General features: G+C 34.8%; 1 protein-coding gene across 2 annotated transcripts in view; it reads left to right on the forward strand.

The window, feature by feature from the left end:
* Nucleotides 1-1,231: 1,231 nt before the first annotated feature.
* Nucleotides 1,232-20,869, forward strand: part of LOC145248968 (uncharacterized) — a 136,676-nt gene continuing 117,038 nt past the window's right edge. For both annotated transcript variants that reach the window (XM_080110778.1, XM_080110779.1), the window contains exon 1: nt 1,232-1,390. In XM_080110778.1, coding sequence (XP_079966904.1) covers nt 1,283-1,390 — 108 coding nt within the window. In that variant the 5' untranslated portion in view covers nt 1,232-1,282. The remainder of the gene's footprint in view (nt 1,391-20,869) is intronic.

A 20,869-nucleotide genomic window follows, 5' to 3' on the forward strand; every position in this document is an offset into this window, starting at 1 on the left:
TAAACAATTGGCGTTTTTAAGGTTCTAAATATTTTTTTAAATGACATGTACTCCATTAACACTAATTCTAAATTTAGTGGCGGGGGTGGGGTGGGGGTAAATAATTATAATCACTAACCATAAGTCTGGGCGGCAATACTGAAATGCTAAAAACAAAAAATAAACAAACAAACAAAACACAATCTAAATTGATTTTCAAGAAAATGGCCACAAATTAAACAGAAAAAAAAAAATTTCGTTGCATATCTTAAAACATCACTTGGTCAAAAAATGTGTAATTATTTGACGAGTGATCCCCAATCTAAACTATTTATTGTTTACTGTTGCTTTATTTATTGTACGGTCCAAAATTTTTCAGACTATTTGCTTAAAAAAAAAAAAAATAGAATCTCATTAGTACAATGTAAAAAAAAAAAAAAAAATAAAATATTTGACATTTTCAAAATGTCATTTTCGCTAAAAGCAAAGTGTAGTCGTATCTGTTCGGATGTATTTCATTTGTTTTTAGTGAAGGAGAATTCCTTTTAGACTAAGAGAATTTAAGTTTTTTCCCCATTATCCAGAGTGCCATATATATATACATTTTTTTTTTTTTTTTTTTTTTTTTTTTTTTGGATGGGAGGCAGAGGATTTGAAATTGTATCTAATAAAATAAAATTAACAACAGAATGAAGAAGGCTAGTATTCTGTTCCAATCCAGAGTGCCCGCTTTTACTCTAACTTAGTCCTCGCGAGGAGGCAACAAAATAGAGACTTATATATCCACAATACAAGCATGTTTCTCTTGGTACTACTACCTACAAAAATGCATAGAAATCCTAATAGGTAATTCATTAGCAGTTCAGCTTTTCAAAAGAAAAACCATTCAGAAACAAGAGTCAGCTCTAAAACAAATGACGTCATAAATCATTAGCATGTTGCTGAAAAATAGCCTCAAACTAAAGTGATAATTCATTAGTAAAATGTAAATTTAACATTTGAAACGCAGTTTTTTTTTTTACAAAATCATATTATAATTAAGTTTTAAATATTTTAGAGTAATATCTATATACTATAAAAGAAAAAGTATCTATAATTTCATTACAGTCTCATTAGCATATTCATATTTTGTCTCAATACCAAAGTGTCTAGGCTAAATAATTTCAATATTATTATTTTTTTATTGTTCATAAAAATAATAAATAGCAACAAAATATATTATTATTTATTTGTTATATAATATATATTTTATTTATAATTAAAACCTTCGCAAAATAAATTAGTGATGTTCTCATAAAAATGCATGACTATCAAAAGCGATAGAGGAAAAATGGCGACCAGTGATCAGAGCGATGATTCGTTGTATCCTATTGCAGTTTTAATCGACGAATTAAGAAACGAAGATGTTCAGGTAGGTATCTTTCATAATAATAAACCTTTTCCTTTACAAAGAATTTGTTTGTTGAAGTTAATTAAGCGTATTTATTTAGGAATGAAACGTTTTCGTTTCCATCGACCATATACCGGAGTCGGAGTAGTGGAGTGAAAAAAAAAACCCAACCTTCCCCTCCTTTATTTTATTTTTGTTGTAGAACTTAACAAAAAATGAGCTTTTTATTTTTGTAATTTTTGCCTCTCGATCTATTTGTATTTATATTGGATCTTAGTTTTAACAATAATTAAATTTGATTGTTTTTGATTTTTAAAGGGGCTGTTGACCCCCCCCCCCTTCCCTGCTCCCTTTACCTTTGATGACGGCCCGAAGATGGAAGATGTTAAATGGAGAAAAATGTCAGTAAATAAGACAATTTGAAGATAAAATATATATTACTATGAAGATTATTGAAAGTCTTTTGGATCTTTTTTTTTTTTTTGTCTTTTTAATAAAAAGAAGTTGTAAGTGAAGACTTCAACTACTTGGTAGTAACGATAACATAATTGAAATATGGCTATATTTATTAACTACGTTACTTTTGATTCTTATTACTATTCCTTGTACAAGATTTCTTAAGATTTGTACACATGTATAGATCAACCCCCATGGTTGTCAATATTGGTTCAAGAACCGAGTCACAACAGTTGAAAAGCGATCACACAAAATGAAGCTGGAGTTCCTGAAACGAGAATTCTTAATATATTTGCATTGTATTAATTTTATTGTGTGTGTATGTATGTATGTATATATATATATATATATATAACTGAAATCTTTAATACGAGGATATATATAGCCCTCGTATTAAAGATTTCAGTTACGCGGGCAGTTTATTTTTCATTTTGAACTGTCGCGTGACTTTAAATAATTTACAAAATTACCCCATATATGCATTCTTCTTCGCTTTTATAAGCTAGTGCAACGTAAATGTTTTCCCTTCCACGAACCCGGGTTTAATTTTGTGTGGTTGTCTTTCTGTTGTAATTCATCGGATTTTACTGAATCAATATTGGCAGCCATAGAGGCTGAATTGTATAGGACCAAGATCCATTTAATATATTATTCTTAATATTATATAATTTTGTGTCGTTGACTTGAGTAAATATTTAATTTTTCGAATCAATCGTTGTTCTCGAGTCCTGAGACGTAATTTATTTAATATCTATTTCCTAGTTATGATGGTTTTTATAAATACTAGTTTGTGTTTTTCAGATAAGTAAAAGGAAATTGCTTAAGATGAAACAATGAATTTAAATCTGTGTACGTTTTCAGCGTCCCAAATTCTCTTATCATAAGGTTAATGGATAAAATAGACGGGGGCACGATTTTACTTTACAATCTACATTAAAATTAAATGAGATTAAGAGAAATCAAGTTTTTATAAACAAGTAGTGGAATAGACAAATTACTGCTACAATTGCCAATCCTCGTAGCGAATTTAAATTCACTCATTTCCTTAATTTTATTTCTAAATCAAACCAAATATGCTCGATGTTTATCGTGTTTCTTTCAATTTAAGCTGCTATTTAGATTGTCGAAAATGTCCTTAAACATCCATCGTGATTCAGATTTTCATTCTATTGACGACGTCGGTTCTCCAAAATTCTTCCTCTTTTTAATCCGTTCCGCTTTTTGATTCATTCCTACATTAATGCCACCCCCCCCCACACGCACACACGATCGTCTTTGCTTTAGGAGCGCACATGCATCATAATACATGAATTTGACAAACTGTTATTCTAGTCCATTTTTATCTCCAATTTAAAGGCTTCAAAATCACTCGCGGGTTTAGATTTTAATAATCATGCTTCCTCTCTTATCCTGGTTCCTCTTAATTTCTATTAATCAAAATTGAACTCGTTTCTGTGACTTGTACATTTGTTTACTATTAAGCGATTTATTAAAATAAAATGCAATTGCGTAAAGTAATTTAAACATTAAAAAATTGATTACGAAATTAAACAAGCGTAATGCATTTAAATGCGTGTGCCCCCCTTTTTTTTTTCTTAGAAAAAGAATTGCTTTTTGAATTTGAAAGCATTTAAACTGTACAAATAGAAATACTCATTGCAAGTGTTGTAAAACTACCATAAGTTTACCATAAGGGAATTTATTTAACAATTTGGTTCAATTCATACTTTCATGACCAAACGATACACTAATGATTTTAAGTTAAAAAAAATATCAGTTACCTATTATTTGAATCTTTGTTAGTTTCATGTAAATGTGTAGATTAGCGGCGTAAATTATTTGATAGGCAAAAAAATTCTAAAAATTCTTTTGTATATAAAACACATTAGACCCTAAAGGCTGAAATACAGCCCGAAAAAATTTCATTTTATTTTATCATGTTTATTAGACTAAATGTACGACAATATTGCTTTTAAAATTTGGCCTTTCTAAGGTTTCATAGATTGGCCTTTTTTTTCTTCATAAACTGTTTTTAGCCGCCATATTTTTTTGTAATGTTAAAAAAATGTCAAATTTGGTCTTAAAAATGCCAATCTGTCAAACCTTAGAAAGACCAGCGGTAGCAGTATCAGAATTTTTGTAGGAATTTTTGACACCCCTAACACGAAACTGCGAATACAATATAAAAATCTCGTAATTTCTCTGTTAAAAGTGGGTTATTTATTTTCTTTATGGATTATACTCCCAAAATAAACTATTACAGTTGTTTTAAAAGTAATAAAAATATTTTTATTTTTTTTTTAAAACAGTAATGAATTTTCCGAACTCAATATTTTTCAATTTTTAAACTCAATATTTTTAAATTTTTAAATTTTAAAAATCTATCAAAATTTTTCTATTGATTCTATTTTTACGATATTTTCAGGGTCAATGTGAAATTTTATGTTCTTTCCAATAAACCGAATATAATATTTTAGACAAACGTTTTTTTTAAATTCACGCCCCCCCATTTTCACGCCCCCCCCCATTTTGAAATGTCTATTAAAAAGTAAATAATTAATTTGTTTAATAGGTTTATATATCACAAATTGAAGAGAAAAGGTCAATAAATAATATATTCAAATTTAAAACAAAAAAAAAAATCAGTTTTTTAGAAATTTACCTGTAAAGTCCGAAGTTTAAAACCTTATTTTATAAGAACACATTTTTTCTTTTTGTCTTTTTTTTTTTTTTTTTTAATGAAACCTTGGTCCTTGCTCCTTTAATTGAAAAAAAAATTAGGGCTTGAATTACATTTTTCGAGGAGTTATAAGCTTAGAAAGATAGGGGGTCGAATAATTTACGCCTCTCATTTTGAAATGTCTATTAAAAAGTAAATAATTAATTTATGTTTAATAGGTTTATATATCACAAATTGAAGAGAAAAGGTCAATAAATAATATATTCAAATTTAAAACAAAAAAAAAAATCAGTTTTTTAGAAATTTACCTGTAAAGTCCGAAGTTTAAAACCTTTTTAAAAAAAAAAAAACACATTGTTTTGTTTTGTTTTTTTTTTAAATAAAACCTTGGTCCTTACTCCTTTAATTGAAAAAAAAAATTAGGGCTTGAATTACATTTTTCGAGGAGTTATAAGCTTGGAAAGATGGGGTGGAATTATTCACTATTTTCACGAAATTTCTGACACTGCTAGACCAGCGGCTTCGATTGTCGTACGTTTAGATGAATGAGAAAATAAAATTTTCTGGTTTTATTTCAGCCTTAGGATCTAATGTGTTTTATATAACAATAGTTTTTATAATTCTGTCAAATAATTTACGCCACTAAACTACACGTTTACCCAGGTTAACTTTACGTTTACTGTTTCAACTTCACATTGGGTTGCTTCTCTCTTAATTTTTCTTTAATATTAGAAAAGCTTTTAAGATCAGGTGGTGGGGGGCCGTTTTGGCTAATGTAAGCTACCTTCAGGATTTGAATCTTTGTATACCAAAGAAACTAAGGACTGACCATGGGATCACAATTGTTCCAGTACTGGATGCATGGAATTCTTTGAAGGAATGCTACTGAAATCCATTGTTGCTGCAATATCGGAATGATACATTCATACTCATCATCAGGAGGATGTTCAAGTTAAAGTTTGACCCGTGTTCAAGTAGTCTACATCTAAAATTCCAAGTGTTTAGACCCAAAATTGGTTGAGTTTTGGTAGTTTTCAAAGGTTAAATCGTTGAACGTTGGCCCCTTGACAGCCAAATGTCTAGACGAAAACCAATTAAAAAGATTTTCCCAAATCTCTATACTCCTTATGTTAAATCTTGAGCCTGTAAACCAAAAATTGACAGTACTTTGGTAGGGAAATGTGTACGTGTACACACACACACACACACTTGCTTTCACTTTTCTAGACGTGTATAGATAAAAAGGAGTGCAAAACACAAAGAACAAAAACAGTAAGATGGTTCAAAGAAGCAGTACATATTTTGGGTAACAATGACTTCCAAATAAACATAGAATTAAGTACAATATCTGAACCAATAATTATAAATTAGAAAATGCATACATATAACTAGATGGATACCCACGTCTCAGGATTGGTGAAATAAAATCTCTGAACAGAAGTTTAGTGACGCTTCTGTCCCCTTACAAAGATTAAAGATAATAACTATACGAAACTGTCTAGAATTTTTTATTAAAATCTATTAGATCTTTATTCTAAAAAATGTCCATGGCTTAAGCTTTAGAAATTAAAATTCAGGATCTTACTTTAATAGATTAAATTCAATGCAAATCTGAATTTTTAAATAGAAATTATATTATATACCTCTTAGAAATTTTTGTCCTTTACCTAATGCTAAAATTTCAGAGGCATCTGGATTTTTTTTTTTTTTTACAAAAATTAATGTAGTCAACATATTTTTTTTACATAAAATTAATGTAGTCAACATATCCACCTTTATGCCTAGCAGCTGTGTTCCATAAGTCATGATTGCTATATACACCAAAATATATACACATACCTAACTAAATGTTAAGTTTACAAAAATTGTGATATAAAAATATTGAATAACAGTATAAAATTGAATTAATCCCCTGCCCCTCCTCTGTGCAGAAGGATCCTATTACCAAAATTCAAGAATCTACATTTCAAAGAAGTTTACCCTAAAAAGCTGCTCTTAATCTTCTTATGGGGGATAAGAATGAGATTCTAAGTTGAGAATCCTTATTCAGTCAACTGTAAGTAGACAAGAATTTTTTTTTTTTTCAAATTGCCAAGAAAACTAGATCATGCTGACTGTCTTTATAGTTATAGCTTGAAATGTTTGAGAAGGGAACAAAACTGGATTTTCTGTATTGTAATTTTTTAAATTTTTATAAAGTACTAGGCTTAAAGTGTCAAATCTGACTGGAATTATCTACATAATAGACATTAAATATAATGGAATGGGTAATACACCCCCCCCCCCAAAAAAAAAAATTTGGAGGATTATATGATGAGAAGCAAGCATAAACTTTATTGCCTTCCTCCCATCATCCTCCATAAAAAGTCGTAATGACTGGGAGTATATTTATCATGATAATGAAAATATACTAAGTTTACTCTCTAAAGAATGAAGTAAAGTTTGGGAGCATTTACCTCCACCCTCCAATAAAAAAACAAAACAAAAAACACAGGAGATGGTAATGTCTGGGAAGGTATCATGGTGAACGAATATATACTTTACTCTATCCAAATTAGAGAATGTAATACCAAACAGTATCCCTATGAAAAGGATGAGATAATTCCTTGGAGTTCTATCTAATAACAGAACTGGTATGACCCTTCCCACCCACATTAAAAGATATATATATATATATATATATATAAAGCGAAAATGTATGTTCGCTTTTGTGTATGTCTTCAAAGGGCTTTTTCCGGCGGATTCTCGAGGCCGTCGCTCATTTTTAACTTTTATATCATGTCTAAATGATAATATCTACGACTTAACAATGGTGGTCGCCTCTCTATTTAATTTGCCCGACTTTGAAACGTTAAATATTCGCCATTTTCGGATCGGTGCGTGTAGATTTGTCTTTGTATTAGAAAAGCAAAACTGGATTCGAACCGCAGTTCGAATCGCAATAAAACGATTTGACCTCCTTAAAAACTGCGATGTTTGACATTCACTTTTTAATCGCTCTTACATTGATTGTCGCTGTAGTTCAGGTGTTCAGGCTCAACCTATGGGCCTCAAGGCTCCGGGTTGGAGCCGACCTGTCACCAAGCCCCCCTTATTTATTTTTTCCACTTTTAAAATCGCTGTTTTTCCTTTTTTTTCTTATATTTAAACAGGGTTAAGTTTCCTTTTGGTTCTTCTTTAACCCCCCCCCTCCCCAAATGCACACACCTACAAGCACCCAGGCAACGCCGGCTCCCCCCCCCCCTAGTCGCTATATATATATATATATAAAGTGAAAATGTGTGTATGTCTCGCAAAAACTTTCGACAGAGGTGTTGGATTTTCACAAGATTGTTATCATTTTCAAGCCCGACATGTTGGACGACCTATCGAAAAATTGGCCAAAAACATTAATTCCTTCACCTTAAACTGGACCCTTTTCTACAAGGAGGGTGCCGAAAAAAATCTTTCCTTCATTTTCTCTCCTCGTGCTACTATGACAATGACGTCATGTTTGACCTGGAAAACATTGACGTTAGTTTAAACCACTTGCAAGTGTGTTATATACTGGGTGATATGGTTATTATTATTAGTATTAGACTATACCACTTGTGCGCGTATGTTACGTGAGTTCTTATTAGTAATGATATGAGTCTTAGTGAGAGTTCTTGTCTTATTACATTTTTAAAGGTTTAATTTTATCCGTTGTCAATTGTATGTCTCTTTGGCGTAGGAGTAACGTGTCAGGCTTCCCCCCCCCCCCCCCCCGCCTTAGCCTCAATGCTTTGGGTTCGAGCCTAGCTTCCTACCTAAACTTTTTTTTTCCTCTTTTACACTTTTTCCAATTTTTTTTAACATCGTGTTTTTTTATATTAAAACAGGGTCACCCTCTCCTACATACACACCTCCAAACACCCAAGCAATGCCGGGTACCCCTGCTAGTTATATATATATATATATATATATAAAAGCAAAAATGTGTGTGCGTTTTCGTGTATGTCCGTGAGAGGCTCTTTTCCGAGAAGCGATCGGTCGGCTCCCTCGTTCTTAAAACGTTTATATCGTGTCTAGTTCATAATATGTACGAGTTAACAATGAGGGTCGCCTGTCTATTTAATTTGCCCGACTTTCAAAACCTAAATATTCAACATATTCGGATCGCCACGTGTTGCTTTCACTTTTCAGCATAAACAGCGAAACTGGATTCGAACCGGATGAAAAATGTCGCCGTCGACTATCCTGCAGAATGACGTGATGTTTAAAATTCACTTTTAATACTGCTCCGCAGTCAGTTGACCTCATTTTCACACTTTAATTTACAAATTTGCCTCAATGGTTCAGGTTCGATCCTTCATACTTACCTACCAAAACTTAACTTTTTTTTTAAGAGTAATCTAAAAGCTCTTGGTATTGATTTGTCTAGTTAAGAGAGCTTAGTGATTGTGAAAAATGGCACTCCATGGTTTTGCACTGCTGTGAAAAAAAAATCCAGGTAGTCCTCGACGGTCGCACATCTAAACAATATGATATAAATGCGGGAGTGCCCCAGGGTTCTATCCTTGGACCTCTATTGTTCCTGATATTCATAAATGACCTCCCCGACAACATTGCCTCTGAGATGGGTATATATGCTGATGACACTACACTCTATGGCAGACACGACAGGAAGACGAATGAACACATTTCTAAAGAAATGGCAGAAACACTAGAGGAAGACCTCCAATCTGTAGTGGAATGGGGACAAAAGTGGTTGGTCGCGTTCAATGCTGCCAAGACTAAACTAGTTTCATTCAATAATTACAAGAAACCCTCTCTACCACCTATAGCAATGGCCAACGACTCTTTATCTGAGAGTCCATCTTTCAAACTCCTTGGCCTAACGTTCACAGGAAACATGAGTTGGAACAATTACATTGAAGGCATTGCCAGGGCCGCTGCAAGAAAGGTAGGCTCTCTCTACCGTGCTAGAAAACTACTAACACCCGAAAGTATTCTGTACCTCTATAAGGCCACCATTCGCCCATGTATGGAGTATTGCTGCCACATCTGGGCTGGTACATCTGCTACTAGTCTCTCGCTCCTTGACAAGGTTCAAAAGAGAGTCGCAAATCTGATAGGCCCTGAACTGGCATCTAAGCTTCAGCCTCTGTCCCATCGACGAAATGTTGCATCCCTCTGCCTGTTCTACAAGTATTTTAGTGGTGAATGCTCTGATGAACTGCAATCACTTGTGCCCCCACGACGCGAGCACCCTCGACAAACCCGACAGGCTACTAGATCCCACCCCCACACTGTAGAGATCCCTAGATGTAAAAGATCTTTTTACTCCAATAGTTTCTTCCCCAGAACCGCAAGACTCTGGAATTCCATTCCAGGTCCCTGCTTCCCCAACAGTACTGACGTGCAGAAGTTAAAGTGTAACGTGAACCGACACCTTGCTGCCCAAATCCCTACATAGTACCCCAGTAGTTGTTTCCCCTGATAGTAGCCCCCTACACCAAAGTGGCAATTTGCCTTGTTTGGGGTGAAAATGTAATAAAAGAAAAAAAAAAAATTAAATGTGAAAGCTGGAAAAAAAACTGGATCTGCCAGAAGTTTGAATTGAACCATGTTTGATTTTATGCGGTAAGATAACTTGATCTGAAGCGATAAGTGATCATATAAAAATTTCTTAGACAAGAAAAACTTTAAGTAGCAATACACATGAAAAAGTTTAAATGGCTTAAAATATTTCAATATTGTGTGTGTGTATATATATATATATAATATATATATATATATATATATATATATATATATATATATATATATATATATATATCTCCAATTAAAATCAAGAAAGTTATGACTTTATGTCCTGCGTGTTTGGATATTTTCCCCTCTTTAAGACCATATGAGTTTTGTCACATTTTTTGCACTATTTTTTTCAGTAAAAATGCTATATCTTTGTTAAAACACAAGACTACGCAATGAAATTTGCCATATAAGTGTATTTTTGTGCAAGGAATCTGAATATGCTATTGAAAATATCCAGAAATGAATGGTTTCCAAATAATCTGCAGAAATTCACATAAATATGCTGCAATTGCTTGAAAATGCCATGTATTCATTAAAAGAAAAAGTTAGAGAACTCAAAGTTTAGTTGTAATGCATTTTATGTGCCAAAAACTGAAATCGAAGTCTAGGATTTGTTAAAAATGAATATATTGCAATATTTCTTTGGTATTATTGTAGATTAATACCTTCTGTTACCCCTCCCCATCTGACCACCTCTCCAAAATGTGTGATTCTGCGTTTATAGAAAATTGCATGTGAACAACTTGAAAAACTTTAATAAAAGATAAACAAAAATTATTTTAGAATTTAATGTAAAATGATTTCCCATTTTGAATCATTCAAGCGCTTTAGGGCAGTTACCCCCCCTCCCCTTTTTCTATGATAGATAAATCCTGGGTGTTTTTTTGTTTTTTTCTAAAAGGCGATTATACGTGGTTTAAGTGGGTCTTTGTGCAATTATGAGAAGGTAGGGAGGTTGCCACTCTGACTTTGGGTTAATGATAGGAAAATTGTGTGAACATAGGAAAATTGTGTGAACATCCTGAAGACTTGATAGAAACAAAGCAAACAATTTTAGAATTTAGAGTGGGGGTTGGTTTCACATAAATGTAAAATAATTCACCATTTCAAGACGATCCTAGCATTTTAGGACAGTTGACCAATTTATTTATTTTTTTGGGGGGGGGAGATTGTGTGCACTTTTTTTCAAACGTTTTTATGCTTTTTTTTTTTTTTTTTTTTTTTTTTTTTTTTTTAACGTTTATGAGCTCACAGGGGAAGTTTTAGTGCCAGGCTCTGCCACTTGTATTTAGCGCTATTGTTAAGGCTAAAGGTTTTAGGAGGCTTGCCACTCGTACCTAGGATTAGATATAGAATTAAGCGGGTTCTTTATTTTTTTCTTCTTTTTTTTTTAAAAATTTTTTTAAGAGGGTGTTTGATACCCATTGTGAAACTTTACAAGTAGATAGGTATCTTCTTTTATTCATAACACATCAAAGGATGATCTATGCATCCTGAAACACAAACAGAACAAATACAGTGTTAGAAGTGCAGCACTACTAGACATATCTAGTGCGTATCTATCTCCCTTCCACCCACAAGTTTTTGGGGTAACCACAAAACTTAATTGAATAAATACAACAAAAGTCTCCAACTGAACACCAACCAAGTCTGTGGTTAACACACAACATCGGACTAGAGTGGTCATTGGGGTAGACTGCCCTCACACTCGCAGCATTATTCTGGCTGGTCCGAGTCTAACCATATCACGATCATTTGTCACAACGCGGCTTTCGCCGTGTGGAATGTTCCATTTCACTGCATCCCGCCGCGTTATGTGGTAGTAGATGTGCCAGGGCACGAGGCAGCTTCTTCTCAGGCATGGGAGGCGTTCTGTGGGGAGTAAGAACCGGAGCTGGCTCCACGTCAGCACAGGGTAGAGGGATGCTGGGCCTGTGGTGTCAGGGTGCTGATCGGAAGGTGATGGAGATGTGGTGACAATTGACCGAGGTTCCAAAGATTTGGTGGGCAGGCCCTGACCTTGGGCAGGGGCATTATGGGGCTGTACCCGTAGAGGTGTCTGCCTCTGCAGAAATGGTATGAATTTTCGTAGATGCTGTCTATTGCGTAGGGTCACGCGACCGGATCCATCCACCCGGACCACATACTGGTGAAACTGCCGTACTTCCACAACAACTCCTGTTCGCTCCCAGCGCTTTGGGTGGTTGCCTACAAGATTCTGTAGGTACACATGGTCCTCAACACGTAGAGGTGATAGGAGTCTGGTGTGAGCATCCCACTTTTCATGTTCTCTGGAGTGCCTGCGAGCTAGGGCCCTTTCGCGGAATGTCATGGTTTCTTGCCATGTGTTGTGTGGACAATACCTCCCAAGTGGGATTGGGATAGCGTCTCTGATTGGTCGGCCAAAGAGTACCAGTGCAGGTGAGGCTTTGATCTCAGGGTCGATGGAATTCCTGTATGTAATCATGGCTCTCTGGAATCTGTCAGTGTCCAGAGAATCACCAGGCTCAGTGTTGTTCATTAACATGCGCTTGACAGTTTTCACTGCCATTTCCGCCCTATTGTTTGCATAGGGGTTGGCAACATTGGAAACCCTGTGGTTCACCCCCCCCCCCTGCAGCTAAGAAAGCCCGTGTCTCGCCAGCCGTAAATTGGGGGCCCCCATCAGATGTGATTTCTTCTGGGATACCAAAAGTGACGAATATTTCCTGCAGACGTTTGATGAGCCCCACTGCTCCGGATTGTGACTTATAAGCAATCGGCCAGTTGGAATATCTGTCCACCACAACCACATAGTCCATGTTGAGATAGTGGAAGTAGTCGCAGGCGATGCGCTGGAAGGGATAATCTGGGGGAATTTTATCAGCAGGCGGCTGCAGAGGGTTGGATTTAGCTACCAAATTACAATGACCACATCTGTCGCGGATCAGTCCGATGTCTGTGGATATATTGGGCCAAAATACAGTCAGCACGGGCCGTCATGGCGCCTATTCCTTGATGAGCAGCATGAAGGGCATTTAGGATGTTCTGACGCAGTGATGCAGGTATAACAATCTGCTCTCCCATCAATATGGCACCATCAACACTGTATAGGCTGTCACTGTATCTAAAATATGGGCGCAGTTCCAGGGTCAAATCCAGGGAATTGTCTGGGAAGCCTTCCTGAATTGCGTTCATGAGCTGTTGTAACGTAGAATCAGGATGTGGCTTCACGAACCATATCCCATGTAACTACATCAGTGACTGAGTTCAGAGCAGCACAAGCGCTGAATGACATGCTCGCCTCATCAGCCAGTTCCTCAATGTCAACAAGGAGACAATCTGGGGTGACCACTGGTGGCTTACTTGGTAGTTGCAGCTGTTTTGCTGCTGAAGTCGGGTAACGGGATGCTGCATCGGCTCCCTTGTTCTTATGACCTGGAATGTGAATGAGTGTGAACCGGTATGGCAGGGTCTTCTCCTTTAGGTTTAGCAAGCGGCGGTTTGCAATGTCAGTGAGAGGTTGGTCGTTTAAAACTCTTATCAATGGTTTGTGGTCTGTCGTCACAATAAGGTCCTCACACCAAGGATGTAGTAACGAGTATGATGTAATGCGTACACAACTGCGAGTGCTTCCCCTTCGATTGGAGCATACCTACTCTCTGCCGGGGACGTGAAGCGACTACCGACGAGGCACAGCGTCCATCCATGCAGGCAGCAAGTAGGCAGCTTGACCGAGCACTCACAGTACTTCTGCTTCAACAAAAAGTTAATACCATTCACAGACCAGTCCGTAGAGAGGCAGGTTAGACGGGCAAGATCGAAAAGGCATACTCCATCCTTCATTTCATTGATAATGGCTTCCTTAGACAGTTTGAATGCCGAGTCAAGTTCGTCAGCCCAGATAAATCTGTTGGAGGGCTTGAGTAGATGACGAAAGGGTTTCATCTGGCTGGCCATGGAAAAGGCATATGCTCCCTGATTCACCAAGCCAAACCATGCCCTGGCGCTTGAGATGTCCGTTGGCGTAGGGAAACTCCGGACAGAATCTATGAACTTGGAGGATGGGCAGATGTTGGTGGGTGTAATCGTGAGCCCACCCCAGTCAGTCTCCTGAGCAAACTGAAGCTTCTTGGGGTTCAAGGTGACCCCGTTGCGGTACAGAAGGTCACACCATCTACACAGTTGGAAGAAGGACTCTCTTATGGAGATTGCCCATTTTAGCGTGTCATCCACAATCTTCACCTTGTCTGGGAAGTCAGCAATGATGGCATCGAATCGCTGATTGTATCCATCACCACTAGCCAAGAATCCTTGAGGGGCGACTCTGTATCTGTAACGTCCCCAAGGTGTTATGAAAGTGGTCAGATGACGATCATCTGGGTGGATTGACACAGTGGTATCCATTCCATGCGTCTGTCACAGTTTTTAGGGTATGTTGTGGGACCTGCTCGGCAAGATGGAACCGGCTCTGAACATGGTGTGTTTGCCTAACGGAATGTTGAGTGTTGCAGGTCCACTGCGTCGAGGGGATAAGTTATCAAATTTAACAAATTTTCATTACTAATGATTATTATATTGTCCAATTTCTACTGTACACTCTTTAACCCTTATCCTTGAGTGGCCTCTTGGTCTTGATAATGAGTTGATACCTATGAAAAAAAAAAAAAGTCCAATGTGAACAAGTTCTAATTGAATCGTCCCCCTAAGTAATCCAAGTTACAAAATTCCCACTGTTTACTATGCTAAAATTACAATGACTAATGTATACCTATTAACCCTTATCCTCGAGTGGCCTCTGGGCCTTGATAAGTGGTGACACCCTTGTAAAAAAAAAAAAAGGGGGGGGGGCCATCCGCCTTGGCTGCCACCACCATTCGTGAGCACTGTCACAGGAGTGTTTGGGCCAACATTCTCGAGCACACCCAGGCGCACGTCTCTTTCCAAATCATGAAGCACCTGTTATTGCCAATGAAGAGGCACAATCGCAGGCTTGTGCATAGCATGGGGGCGGGCCTCTGGGTTAACATAAAGTCGCAATGGCTCCTCCGGCATCATACGCATAGGACGATGTTCATAAGTGTTGAATGTGGATGAACCGTAGTAGTCCAGCACCCATTGTTTGAGGGCTGGCACACTCTCAGGTCTGTCATCCAGCCCTGGAGGAAGGTCGGTAGGCAACGGTGAGGGCTCTTCTGGCCGCATTGGCCATGAACATGTGGGTTCGTCATCTACTCCAGCCACGGCGGCGTGTGGCTGCCAGGTTGGGATTGAAGGAAAATTAGCCGGAAGAGCACCCAAGGCCGCAAGAGCTTCCCTGCACATAAAATTATGACAAACAGACAAAAATGATTTTTTAAAAAAAGTAACGTCCCTCTAACAGAAAACATGATGCTTGGGAAAATATCAAGTATTTAAATTCTATTTAAATATAAAAGAAACAAGTTTTTGCTAAAGCTGACAAATTGTTAAAAAATTTGAATTGATGTTATTTTGATTTTCATGTCCTTTCCTATCGTTATTTTTTTAACTGAGCACCTCCTACAAATATTTAAATATATTTTTTTTTTTTTAATAATCGGGTAGATTATTTTCCATTCGATAATAATTCACTGAAAACATTTTTTAAGGGACGAAAATTAGAAGTGTTTTACCGTTCGTAATCGTACACGTGAACCAAAACCTCATATTTCACATTTTCGCTTGTTAAAATATGTTAAAATTTACTACTACCCAATTTTTAAAAATATTTGTATGGTTGATAACAAAATGGCTCTAACATGTAAGAATTTTTTTTATAACCAGATTTTCAATTAAAAAAAAAAAAATCGATTTGGAATAAAAATAACAAAAACAAATGTCTGTTTACGCCATGTTATCACTGCTGCTAATACAGCTACTATCACTAATATTACAGAAGTCTTGATTCAAATTCATAAAAATTTTTTTTCGGATATTATGTTTTTAAATTGCTACGTACCACTAGAGAAAACACTGTCCAATCATCTTTTTAACGAATAAACATAGTAAAAAGATTGTTTTATTTAATAGTGAGTGTCCGAAGAAATTTTTTTTCAAAATTTTCAATACTCACTATTTTGAAATCTTAACACAAAAAAACGAGTGGTCAAATGAATTTCGGACACTCGGAATTATTAAAAAAAGACATCTTTTGGCTAATTTCAAAATTTCGTTAAAAAATTCTTTACGGAAACATGGTACGAATGTTTAGAAATCCGGGGGGGGGGGGTCATTACAAAAACTTACCGAAATGCTGTTTTATGATGTTCACATTTTTATCACTTTATTTGCTTAAAACTCTAAAAATGTATGTTATTATTTACTAATTCATCTGAAAGTATATTCATTTCTGAATAAAACGGTATTTTGAAGACAAAGTGCTTTGGTTTTTAAAATATGACTATTTTAGCAGAAACCCCTTGAAATCTGATTATCCAAAGCGTTTTAATAGCCATGTGTATTGCTACTTTAAGGAGTTAGATGTCTTATTTGCTCTATGGTCTTGTACAAAAAATGTTTGCGAATCTTATAAACTAACCCACACGCATTGGAAATATGAAATGTTAAAGCAGAAACCAACATATTTTTGTTTCCCATAAAAATGTAATATTCAGGAACTTTTTTTTTTATTATTATTAAAAACAAAAAGTATGTTCTGATACTACACTTAGCCTAGTATATCCTGGGTGAGTGATGCAAAACATCCTTCTATACTAATTTTTTCTGATAAATTTTATCAGAAGTCTTGTTTAACATGAAAATCCCCCCCCCTCTCTCTCCAAAATAAGGTGGTCTGAGTATATCACCTCCGCCCCATGTTAGGCAAGGTAAGTTACTCTTTTACATGTTTATTCTGTACTTTCATATGACAATGTACCAAACGCAAGTACTGTGAAATTTTAATTGAACTTGAAAATCCTAAAAAGTGCGGTTTTACTAAATATCTACGACCAAAGTATTCCCGATTCTTGTACAACTGACTGCTCCTGCTGTTCGTCATATAGAAACGTGTAAAGTTGCTTGAATCGGCAGCAGCCGAATGTGACATTTAGTCATGCCGTGTTTTGATTATACATAAGAGGGTTTACTAAAATTGTACAACTAATTATGTACGATTATTTGCTCCTTCTACTGTTTTACTATTAAAGCAACTTTGACACTAACTTGCTACTAAATATCGTAAAAATCTGTTGCAGTTGCGATTGTGACTAGTGGTTATTTTAATATTTATGCTGACACTCAGATCGCTTGTATAAGAGGGAATATTTAATAAAAATCAGTTTTCTTTCCCTATCTTAAGTATGAACTTAAAGATATTTTCCAAAATTAACCTCTCGAAACTTCTGAGTAAATTCATTTTATTTACAAGATTGTTTTACGATATTTTATGATGGCGGACCCAGTCAAGTTGCTTTAATCAGCAGCAATGGCAATTTAGTTGTACAATGATTATACATTTTTAGTCGTACATATTTAGTAAAACCCCTAAAAAGTATAGATTTTGACTAGTGTTGGGACGATTCCTAATTTTTATACGATTCCGATTCCGATTCCAGGAAAATATTGATTAACGATTCCGATACCAAGTACAATTCCGATTCCTAGGGAATTTATTGTTTTGAAATATACCAGGTAGTTTTATACTTATGGTCGGTAGTTCCCAAATATGTTCCCTAACTTTGGAAGAGATATTTTATGTTTACACTGTCGTGTTTTGAATTAAATAAAATTATTATATAGCAAACTAAACGGAAAAACTAGCAAAATTTATTCTAGAGAAAATTTATTTTACTTAATTGGAATACAGAAAAAAACTCAAAGAAAATAGAATTTATCCTTCAGAGAAAAAACAAATAAAATAGAATTTATATAACAGAACAAAAACAAGAAAATTAGAGAATAAATACGCACGATTCATTATTTTGGTCCTCATAATTAACAGATTTAATGAATTAAATAAAAAAAAATATAGCGGAAGAGAAAGAAAATATATACTAATTAAATATAAAAAAGATAAATATTTAATTTAATAATTTATAAATGAACGTGCGTAATGAAAAAAAAACAATATACCACGTGACATGGCGCCGTAGATACAAAATAACCGGGTTTGTATTACTGTACACATAGATTCGAAAAAGTTGTCAAAAAACAAATATATAACAAACAAATATTATCAAAGGCAAGATAAGTTACTTTTCTACCAAACTGGATACCTTTTTTTTGTTTTTATTCAATGTAACATGTTTATTCAGCTCGAAAAACATGCAGTGTTTACCGATGTATTGGAAAATTCAAAATGGCGCCCGACACTCTCTTTAACATTGTAAGTTCGCGAAAAGGTGTTATAAATAATAAACTAGACAAAATACTATTAAAAAAAACACCGAATATATATCAAAATATGTCACGGTAACATATATTGAGCGAGTTTCTAGCAGTATTTTGTATAGTTTATTATTTATAACATCTTTTCCCAAACTTACCGTGTTAAAGAGAGTGTCGGGCGCCATTTTGTATTTTCCAATACATCGGTAAACACTGTATGCTTTTCGAGCTGAATAAACATGTTACATCAAATAAAAACCCGAAAAATATATCCAGTTAGGTAGAAAAATAACTTATCTTGCCTTTGATAACATTTATTTGTTATATATTTGTTTTTTGACAACTTTTTCGAATCTGTGTACAGTAATACAAACCCAACTATAAGTCCTTAGTAAAATTCTATTTATAAATACTTTTTAAAATGAAATTATTTAATTAATCGTAAATATTATTTAGACATAAAAATTAACTGATTACAAAACCTTTTAAAAATATATATATTAATTTCTTTTTCGTTCGGCAAAGAACTGCGCAAAACACTTAATTTTCAATTTAAAATTCTAGAAAAAAGATTATATTATTCTGCTTTTAATATAATCAAATTCAGGGTTTTATCTTTCTGGAGAAAAAAAATGAAATTAAAAAAAATGAAATTAAAAAAAAAACTTGACTGAATTGAATTAATTACCCTTAAATTAACGAAGGGGTTATTTAATAACTTTAGGTTTGGAAGAGATAGGTATGGGGTCGATTTTTTTTAAACTTCAAAAGAAACCAACTACTGTCAAAACTTTGCGAAATAATACGTGATCAATTTCATTTTAGAGATATTTCTTTCAAAAGCCTTCTTTTAAAAAAAAGAAAAAAAAAGTATATTGTTCTATTAAACCTTTTACTGTTTAAATAATTTGACTTTGCTCGTTTTATTTTAAGAAAATATAAGTTGAAAAAGCATTTTCATTCAGTATTAGAAGATTTGTCAGTAAAAAAAAAAACAATCGCCAAAAAGATAAGCGGTTTTTTTATTTTTACTCGCAATGTAGAGCCCTGCATACTTCTTTTCAAGTTAACTCTTTTGTAGTTTTGATTACAATAGATCTGAATGAATGAACCTTGTAAGGGAGGGGCACTAAGCATTGCCCTGTTAATAATGAATTTCTTTGGTTTCTTTTTATTTCTCTCTTGCGGTTAGAAATATCAGGAATTTTTTTTCTTTTTTTCAACATCAGACTAAAAGAATCGTAATGAAGGAATCGGAAAATTAAGGTATTTTTTAACGATGCGATTCCGATTCCGATACCTCCCAAAATACACGATTCTTACGATTAACGATTCCGATTAATCGTCCCACCACTAATTTTGACCATCTTGTTTCAGAGGAACTAAAAAAAATAGTGGGTGATTTACTTTCATATATAAAATTAATGTAATAGCACCATCAACCTAGCCAGTAAGTGGTCAAGATGTAACGGTGCATATGAGCACATAGGAAAGCAGTAGCAGCGAAGAATGGCTGGCTTGCAAAGAAATTAGCAGAAGCCAAAAAAGTGCATATGCAAATTAGGAAGTGCGTGAAGAAACAAATGCACCACTTGGTCGAGAGAAGCAAAGCGCACAACAAAGAAAATGGACGTGTAAAAGTCGCAGATAAGAATCGGTCCACATGCAGTGAGAGGAAGAAAAATCAGGCTAGATGGACATGTGGCAGCTTTTAAGTGGTGTAGACATTAATAAAAACTTTAAGAAAAAATGCTGACCCAGATTTTTATTTCTTTCCAGTTTTATTTTTATGAACTACTAAAGTGTAATGCCATGTAACGTTACAATAAGAACATTTTATTTTATTTACAAACTTAGCCACAGCAACGCGTGGCCGGGTAGGCTAGTTATAAGAAAATATGCTTTCCCCATAATGAAAACCAGTTTATGAAGAAATGTTTTAAGCAATCATGAAATAAACAAAAATGCATGTTAGTTAACTTGAAGTTTGTATATGTGCATGATATAGACTGATCAATATTTTTATATAGGAAGATAAATCATGCCAATAAAAAAAATGTTAATCCTAAAAACAATCGTTCTGGTGTGTTTAAACGATTGAGAAATCCTTCCAGACATCTTTTTTTTTCTTATGAGGTGATCTGGAAGTTAAATTAAGCCCTGCAAATAAAATGTAAACAGTAAAAACTGTAAGATAAATAATCATTAGAATGAGTGTAACTAATTTTTAGAGTAAAAAATAATAGAATAAAAAAAAGTATACTAGTAATGATGTGATGATTATGATGATTGCAATGTCTTGTCAGACGAGTGCCACTCCCTCAGACACTGAAAGTTCATGAGCCCGAAAAATGACAGTCCTGCCAGCGAATTCACATGCTCCAGCAGACCTAACACTAAAGACGGTCATTGTTATACATACATATATATACACGCACACACACATACATATGATGAAAATAATGGAAATAGTATTCCGA

Source organism: Euprymna scolopes, chromosome 27, assembly GCF_053919585.1.
Source record: "Euprymna scolopes isolate OS-2025 chromosome 27, ASM5391958v1, whole genome shotgun sequence".
Taxonomy (NCBI): domain Eukaryota; kingdom Metazoa; phylum Mollusca; class Cephalopoda; order Sepiida; family Sepiolidae; genus Euprymna; species Euprymna scolopes.